This window comes from Octopus sinensis, linkage group LG16 (assembly GCF_006345805.1).
Source record: "Octopus sinensis linkage group LG16, ASM634580v1, whole genome shotgun sequence".
NCBI classification, from domain to species: Eukaryota; Metazoa; Mollusca; class Cephalopoda; order Octopoda; family Octopodidae; genus Octopus; species Octopus sinensis.
Genome location: NC_043012.1, coordinates 12,341,549 through 12,351,548, shown reverse-complemented (window position 1 = coordinate 12,351,548; position 10,000 = coordinate 12,341,549). Strand labels below are relative to the sequence as shown.

Genomic DNA, 10,000 nt, shown 5'->3' with positions numbered 1-10,000 from the left:
CCCACACGTGACAGCAGTTGTTCGACATAAGCCCACAGGTCGGAAATTGTTGGACACTGAACGAGTGCGTGCAGAACGGTTTCGTCGCTCTGACCGCATCTCGGGCAGGTCGGCCCCGTGTTTCTCGAGCCGTGTCTGTAGAGCTTATCCCGAACGGGTAGCGCTTCTCGGTAGCACTGCCAGGCCAGGGATCTCTGGAAGTTGTCCATGGGCCCTGGCCCGAAAGTCGTCCCGAACAGGCGGGTCAGGTACTCCTCGTCGACGTCCAGGTTCGCCCCGAGCTCGTCGTCGTACCTCCCCTCCACTAAACCCCTATAGAATGCTTTGGTTGTGTTGAAGTCACTTAAGGTCGACCCAGGACGGCAGAGTTGCTTGAGAGCAACGCGACACTCGCGGTGCCATTCGCCCTTCCTCGGCCTCTTTTTGATCCACGACTGCAGTTCGGTCATGGAGACGAGCTGCGGGAAAGCGTGCCTCACAAACGGCGACCACACCTGTTCACCGTCGTCTACATAGAGCCAGAGATGTCGCAGTCTCAGCGCGTGTCTGCGCATCATCAACCACGGCATGCCAAGCCCTCCTTTTAACGGGTGTTGACAGCAAATGGATCGCCTAACCATCGGGACGCATCCTTTCCACAAGAAGCGAAAGAGGATGCGTTGTAGTTTGGTGATGGTAGGGTCGGGACAAGGTACGACGGTCAGGCGGTAGTAGATGACGGACGCGATGTACGTGTTCGCCACCTCCGCTCGACCTTTTAGGGACAGTTTCCTCTCGGCCCATTGCCGGGCGAGAGTGACCACCCTACTCGTTATCTCGTTCCAGTTCTTCTCCACTTGGAGGTCCGGACCAAACCAGACCCCGAGCAACTCAACCGGGCCGTCGGTCCAGCGTCCCACGACGGAGGCGCTGGTGGACGGCATGGGCTTGCTTCTCCAGGTGCCTAGTCGCAAGCCCACTGACTTTTCCCGGTTGATTTTCGCTCCTGTCACCGCTTCGTAGTTTTTCAGTGTCTCGCCGACCAGCTCGATGTGCTCGTGGCTAGACACTATGACGGTGACGTCGTCCGCGTATGCAGACACGCTCGTCCCGCATCCCAATTCTCGCGGGATGCCCCTTAGAGTCGCCAGCTTCCGCAGTAGTGGCTCAAGAGTCAATACGTATAGAAGCGCCGAGAGGGGGCATCCCTGACGGACCGAACGTGCAATGTCGAAAGGTCTCGATAGATGTCCATTTACGCGAATTACCGAACGGATGCCTCTGTACAAGGCAGCTATCCAGCCGCGGAAGACGGGACCGAAACCAGCCGCTCTCAGGACTGCCTCCAAGTATCGATGGTCTACCCTATCAAAGGCTTTTGATTGATCCAAGTTGATCAGGGCCCCACCCATGCCAGGTTCGTTAACTACCCTGTCTATGATGTAGCGCATCAGATGGAGGTTGTCATGGATGGTCCGGCCTGGCACGGCGCATGTTTGCGCCTTGTCGACCAGTTTCTCGATGACAAGCGCCAACCTCTTGGCTAGCACCTTGGCCAAAATTTTCAAGTCTGCATTAAGCAGAGTGATGGGCCTAAAGTTATCTATTACATTTCCCTTGTTTAGATCTTTCTTCAGCAGTGTTACGGCTCCTCGGCTCACAAAACCAGGAATGCTCCCGTTTTGCTGCCAGTTGCAGTACACCGCCGCCAAGAGATCTCCAAACAAGTCTGGCATACAATTGTAAAGCTCGTAGGGTAGACCATCCAAACCCGGTGATTTGTCCCTCGAGCATTCTGCCATCGCTTCCCGCACTTCCGCCGCCGTGATGGCACCTTCGCAGCACCCTGCCTTTCTTGTCGAGAGTCGTGGTAGGCTATGTAGGTAGGCACTGAAGTCCCCCTACGTTCTTGCCCTCCACTCGTTCCGAACAGTCGGGCAAAATGCTGCTGAAAGGCCTCACACATTTTACTTGGCTCGAGCAATTCGCGCCCCTGTTCATCTACCAGTGACCGAATGGTGGCTTTGTTGCCCTGTTGCGCCTCTGCCACCCGGGCCTCTCTCGCGGCTCCAACACCTTCGTTCCTTAGAGCACGCATCCTAGCTCTGACAGCACATCCTTCGTGTTTGGCGTTGAAGTGTTGGTCGAGGGCCAACCTCGCCGCCAAAACGTCGGATGCGATGCCGCTTCTAATTGCCTCTTCTAGCTTCTTAACTAGCTCACCCTCTACTCTATTTCTATCTATGGCTAGTGCTTTGCTGTACCTAATCGCTTCTGCTTTTACTGCTCTCTTGAGGGCAAACCACCATTTGTTGTTGATGATGGCTCCCGTCAAAGCCCTCTTTACTAGTGTGCTAATCCGGTCTCTGAAAACTTGTCTCGATGGGAAAGACGCGTTTAGTTTCCAGTATCCGGGACCCTGCCTAAGTGTCTTACCTAAGTCTAGCGTACATGTCACAAGTTTGTGATCCGTGTAGCTGACTATGTGGAATTGTGGACATCCTATGCTATCTCTATCTACTGTCCTACACAGTATCCTATCTAGATACGATCTCGACGACCCGATGCGGTTGCTCCATGTCCACGTTGGCGCATTCGGGTGGTCTAGTCGAAACCTGTCAGACAGTTGAAAGCGTCTGAGCAGGTCTCTGAGGCTAGATAGATAGATAGATAGATAGATAGATGATAGATGATAGATAGATAGATAGATAGATAGATGACAGATAGATAGATAGATAGATGATAGATAGATGATAGATAGATAGATAGATAGATAGATAGATAGATAGATAGATAGATAGATAGATAGATAGATAGATAGATAGATAGATAGATAGATAGATAGATAGATAGATAGATAGATAGATAGATGACAGATAGATAGATAGATAGATGACAGATAGATAGATAGATAGATAGATAGATAGATAGATAGATGACAGATAGATAGATAGATAGATAGATAGATAGATAGATAGACAGACAGACAGACAGACAGACAGATAGATAGATAGATAGATAGATAGATAGATAGATAGATAGATAGATAGATAGATAGATAGATAGATAGATAGATAGATAGACAGATAGATACAGAGAGAAAGAGAGACAGAGAGAAAGAGGAAGCGAGAGATGTATAAAGTGTGTAGGAGGGACTAAAAATGAGATTGAGAACAAAATGATAAAAATAACGATAATGATAATAACAATAATTGTTGTGCAGACAATAATATATACAAGAGATTAAATGCGATCATCTATCTCCATAATAGTCAAATCTTTCTTCTTAATTCCCTTCATTTTCCTTTCCGCTGTTTCTCTTTGCTCACTTTCAGCGCTCTCTCTCAAAACACATCATACGCAAAGCATACTCAAGCGAGCGCTTGAACTTTTATGAAAAGGAGACAATGTGCTTTGTATGTGCGTGTGTGCAATAAATAGCAAATACATTATGTTCTCTCTGCTCTACACAATATTACTTCTAAACCTAGGAGACGGCCGATGCTACTGCAGCGACACCAGCTATAAGCGAACAATGCTATTGTTTTCCGACTCGTTTTGATTGACTCAGTGAGAGAGTGTGTTGTGTGTGTGTGTGTGTGTGTGTGTGTGTGTTTGAGTGATGGGTGTTTGTGTCTGTGTCCTTCTGTGTGTATAAGGTGTATGTGTGATATGTGCGTATATGTGTGTGTGTCTGACATTTTTCTAAATAATTTCTATTAAATTTATTTTACGCGCACATACTCATTGATATACCTCTCTCTTTCTCTCTCTCTCTCTATCTATATATATATAATATATATGCATATATATATATATAATATATAAATACATATATTTATGTGTGTATAATATATATATTATATATATATATATATTATATATATATATTATATATATATATATGCATATATATACATATATATATATATATATATATATATATATATATATAATATATATATATATGTGTATGTATATATATATATATATATATATGCATATATATATGCATATATATACATATATATATATATTATGTTCTGTTATTTGTTTCCTTGCTATTCCGGACCTTATTACGCTTTCTACTGTTTGTTTAATTTTTTTTTTCTTTGTATGTATTTCCTTTCGTATCATTTCAATTGGCTTTCGCTTTTCAAATACGCACATACAGACACACACACACACATTATACGCGTACGCTCGTATCCATAAGAATATACATATATGCATACGCATGTATAAATATTTATACACATACACGCACTTGCTGATGATGTATGGAGTGTGTGCGATATCTATTATGCATGATTATTTTGGTTTTTGCTATTATTAATCTGTCTTTGTTGTTGATGATGTGAAGGAGAAAAGGTTGAGACTTGCAGTGGGGGATGGGGGCGAAAGAGAAAGATAGAGGACCAAATATTTCGGTGATGCTGACAGTGATGTCGATGATTTCTCGAGCTGTATCCTGTGCTTCCCATGAACATGTGGTTTTATGCTCTCCGTCAATTCGACCTTGAATTGAGAGCCATCCTTGCAGTTGCTTAGGCAAGCATTTATGTGTCGGCTATTCTCTATAATGCGCTTGTTTTTCCTTTTTTATTTACACAGCTCTTTCTCTTTTTTTTCTCTTTAACTTGTTTCAGTCATTTGACTGCGGCCATGCTGGAGCACCGCCTTTAATCGAGCAACTCGACCCCGGGACTTATTCTTTGTAAGCCCAGTACTTATTCTATCGGTCTCTCTTTTGCCGAACCGCTAAGTGACGGGGACGTAAACACACCAGCATCGGTTGTCAAGCGATGCTAGGGGGACAAACACTGACACACAAACACACACACATATATATATATACATATATACGACAGGCTTCTTTCAGTTTCCGTCTACCAAATCCACTCACAAGGCATTGGTCGGCCCGGGGCTATAGCAGAAGACACTTGCCCAAGATGCCACACAGTGGGACTGAACCCGGAACCATGTGGTTGGTTAGCAAGCTACTTACCACACAGCCACTCCTGCGCCTATACAGCTGATACAGAATTTTTTGGTTCTTTGCTGTGGATGTTTTCCATTCCATTTTATTCTCACGAACAAACCTATGTTGGACTTATTAGCTGTTATCACCACATAAAATGACACATATATATCTAGGCCACATACAAATGCATCCACGGGTGCATTTAAAAATTTTGGTTTTCACCTTCTAAACAGTGGTTCTCAAATGGGAGGCATATGATCCTTGGAGATTCATATAAGGTTTTCTTGATGAAATTTATGTGCAATAAATAGGTTTTAATTCTGAAATACACAAAGTATTTAATTCCTTTTCTACTCTAGGAACAAACCCAGTACGCAACTGATACTTAATTTATCGAATCCGAAAAGCAAAGTCGACCGCGGCGGAATTTGAACTCAGAACGTAGCGGCAGACGAAATACCTATTTCTTTACTACCCACAAGGGGCTAAACACGGAGAGGACAAACAAGGACAGACAAACGGATTAAATCGATTATGTCGTCTCCAGTGCGTAGCTGGTACTTATTTAATCAATTTTGGTGCAGGGGTAAGTTGATTACATCGACTCCATTGCTCAGCTATCGACCACGAATGAATGAAAGACAAAGTCGACTTTGGAAGCAATTTGAATTCGGAATGAAAAAAGCGGACGAAATGCGACTAAGCATATTGCTCGGCGTGCTCACGATTCTACGAGCTCACCGCCTTAAATAATGGTTTCATATTTTGGCACAACGCCAGAAATTATGGAAGAGGGGGTGAATCGAAGAAATCGACCCCAGTGTTCAACTGCTTCTTATTTTATCGAACTCGAAATGCAAAGTCGAATCCTGCGTCATTGGAACTCAGAACGGTAAACCAGAAGAAATACTAATAACCATTTTTTTTCCGGCGCGGTAACGATTCTGCTATCACACAGAGTTTCTCTAAGCAGAATATTGGTAACCATGACTTGAACAAATATGGCAGTCTTAATGGATTGGCCGACATACTATGTATTTATTTAAGCATGTATTTCCATGTAGAAGAAAAAGTAAAATCAACGGTAATTCCTATATTAATTGTACCTAAAACACTCTGTATACCCGGATGTCCACCAATTAATAGGAGTCGAAATAAGTTGACGGCACAATATTCATGAGGTTGATAGCAGTTCGTCATTTCTGAGAATTGTGAGGGATATAGGCAAGCCCTCGGGTGGTTAATTTAAACGATCCTTGAACACTAAGCTCTGGTGCACTGGAAGCACAGGGGTCATGATGACCTCTCATGCTTTGTCGTTTCCTCTCCTCCAATAAAGTATCATACCATCATACACATATGTTATGAACGGAATACATGCACACACACACGCACACACACACATATATATAATAATAATAACAACAACAACAACAACACCAACAACAACAATAATAATAATAATAATAATACTAATACTAATAATAATAATAATAATAATAAAATAATAATAATAATAATAATAATAATAGTAATATTAGGGAATATAACTCCAAACTTACAGGTAATTCAAACTTAATTGTTATTCGAATTTAATTATAACCATGAAACGTACTTAGTGTTTTTACTTATTATATTATAGTTATCATTCATTTTATGCTTTTTGAAAAATAAATATATAAATAAATTTATATATTGTTTGTTATTTATGTCTATCACTGTTTGTGTTGCATAATAGTGGTTTTATCTCTAATTCGTATTATATATATATATATATATATATATATATATATATATATATATATATATATATATATATATACGAGGGTGAGTCAAAAGTAAGGGAATTTTGTTTAGGGCAGTCTTAATTACCAGTACAGGAACATATATCATACATCAAAAGGAAGCTGGTCCTCTGTGGATCACTTCCCTACAGAAACATAGCCACCGTTTCTCTCAATAGCAATGTTCCACCTTCGAATGAGACCATGTATCCCTGGCTCGTAAATATTTTGTTAAGTGTTCTTTGAGCTACTTCTTCACTACCTCCACATTAGGCAGATTTAGCGCCATCAGACTATCATCTCTTCGGCGCCACGAAAAAGAGTTTGAGAGGCAAACATTATTCCAGCGACGGGGAAGTGAAAACTGTAGTGAAGAAGTGGCTCAAAGAACAATCAACTGAATTTTACAGGACAGGGATACACGCTCTCATTTGAAGGTGAAACATTGCCATTGAGAGAAACGGTGACTATATTGAGAAGTAGGGATTTGGTCCACAGAGGACCATCTTCATTTTGATGTATGTTACATGTTCCTGTGTTGGTAATTATACCTGTCCTAAAAAAATGGCATTACGTTTTGACTCACTCTCGTATATATATATATATATATGCTACGTACATACATATATCATATATCTGTATGCATAAATATGTAATGGTGTCTGTCTGTTTGTGTTTGGGGTTACTCTAATTCCTCCCAACCGATTTTAATGAGTTTTGCCACATAGGCAGATCACATGCCCTGAAGTTAAAATAAGGCCGGAACTTTTCGAAAACTCAATAATGCTCAGTACCAGAATTTATGGAGTATTTGTCTGTGACTTCTATCTGGTCTACCATGTAGAAGTTTCTCTTGGCGTCTCAAACGCAAATACATGCATACATATACGTATATATATGCATGCATATATACATACATCTGTTTGCGTGTGTGTGTGTGTGTTGTAAATGTGTGTGTGCCTGTGGGTGTATTTATAATGCTTTTACAAGTAGATGTGTAATAGAGGTTTTGAAATTTGGTTTGTTAATATACAACGGACCCCTCCGCACCATTGCAATCTTCTGGCGAAGACAGTGGCGTGAAATTCTGTCACCCTTGCAGTTTCAATTCATATACACAATTTTCTTTTATTCTCTCTCTGTTTATTTTCTCTTATTCCTTTCTTTTGAAGAGCGTAGGCTCGGAACTTACAAGACTGTCCCACTTCTCTGGGCGTCAAAGGAATACACCTGCTTGTTGTTCATACACCTGTCTTCGTCCATTGTTTTTGTGTAAATTTCAACTATATATATATATATATATATATATATATATATATATATTATATATATATATATATGAATATGTATATACACACATATTCCAGTTCAATATTAAGATGGGCAAAAAAGCATCACTTTCATTTTCCTTACCTCGACCAACCCTTGAAGAATTCTCACTGCCATGACTAATCCATAATGTACAGAGGCAGCTCCGGGAAGGAACAAGTTTAAGAATGAAGAAATGGTAATTGCTGCTCCAAATATCCTGCGAAATATGATATAACATTATGTTAGTTATCAATTCTGTGCTTTACCCAAAACAAAACAAAAAACTGGTTATTCCATTTAGACATGTTTTAATAAAAGCAAAATGGGCAAGTATTTCTGAAAACTTAAAATGTATATTACATTTATATTTGTAGCATTTAGGTTTTCATATATTATGCGTTGTAAGACTATATTACTCTCGACAAATACAACCATTCTTGTGAAGTGTTGATGTTAACGAACCGTCTCCATACACTCTCCAAGGCACTTATATGCATGTTCTGTCAACTCGTGCTTTGCCGTTCAAATTTCATTTCGTTGGACGATTACAATTATCTGTGGAAAACCTCTTGGCGACAATTTGTTCAATTAGCGGATCGTTCGTATATGTTCTCCGAATATTCATAAGCGTGTATAGCGTACTCGTGATTGTTGTTCAATTTCCACCTCACCAAACGGTTGGGCTGATCATATTTCAACTTGTTTTATTACCATCTTTTTTTTTCAGAAAAATCATTCGTTATTCGATTAGTTCTTTAGAGGAATGTACCCCTATATATACCCCTTTATGAACGTACGTGCTTCCATTTATTCGTGGCTGTATGTGCATGTCTACAACATACTAGGTTTTAATACGTCATATATTGCTAATTAGTAGAACTCTGCGTGAGCATTCGTTATAGGTGTGTGTCGAACTGAGTTCATGTCTCCGAATATTATAGGAGGGGAACCCGAAAGTAACCGGTACCGTTCTCTGTAGGACAAACCCGTTGTAGTTGAGGCTTCCACTGCTAGAACCAACGTAATTCGACTCTCATATATCAGTCTGCCAACCGGTATTTCCTGACTCTGTCATACCACTACGTGGTGTGTCTTTGTAGAGCAATACTTCTTTCCTGTTCGTCGATTTTTTGCGATGGCTGAAGCGAAGAAACGGAGGATTCCAAGTATTGCCAAAACAAAATTAGACAATACAACGCTGCAGATGGCATCATTTGGAGCCACAAGAGATTTCACTGAGCCAGGATTCATGCAAACTTTCAAGATCCAAGATCAGTTTTATCATCGAATTGCTTCTCTACGACCTCTGTCAAATGAACCACCAATATCGGCGTTTCATTGTTTATAATCTGTACCTGGTTTTTTTTTGGGTACAAATTATGCTACACAAAACGTGTTTTTGGATTAGATGTATCTACTTTATATACATACATGAGTTGAAAAGATTCTTTGAACTTTTCACTTAACATCTATGTTTTATGCTGGCATGGGTTGGAGAGTTATTAATGCAGAAAGTTGAGACCTACGTAATCTAGTCCGCGTTCTTAAATTTCATTATTCTCTTTAACTCGTGAAACGCTGGATATATCTGTTAGTATATACATATATATGTATGTATGTGAGTAAGAGTGTGTATATACACGCGTACTTCGCTATATGTATGAGTCAAAGTCGTAAGTCTATTTACTTATTTATGTGTACGTATGTGGGTATGTATATATACCCACAAATGCGAGTGTATATATATATATATATATGTATGTGTGTGTGTATAAGTGTATATGTTGGTCGGTGTATGTATATATGTACGCATAAGTATAAATCGTTACCTAAATATATGTATGTAAGTATGCGTATGTACGTGTATGTACGTATATGTGAGTGCATGTATGTTTGCATGTAGGCATATATACATATGCTTGTGTGTGTGTGTATGTGTGTG

At 40.4% G+C, this 10,000-nt stretch overlaps 1 protein-coding gene across 2 annotated transcripts in view; it reads right to left on the bottom strand.

Annotated features, from left to right (window-relative positions):
- Window positions 1-10,000, bottom strand: part of LOC115220451 (vesicular glutamate transporter 1-like) — a 406,828-nt gene that overhangs the window by 52,655 nt on the left and 344,173 nt on the right. For both annotated transcript variants that reach the window (XM_029790578.2, XM_036509888.1), the window contains exon 4: window positions 8,161-8,275. In XM_029790578.2, the coding sequence (XP_029646438.1) occupies window positions 8,161-8,275 (115 nt within the window). The remainder of the gene's footprint in view (window positions 1-8,160; window positions 8,276-10,000) is intronic.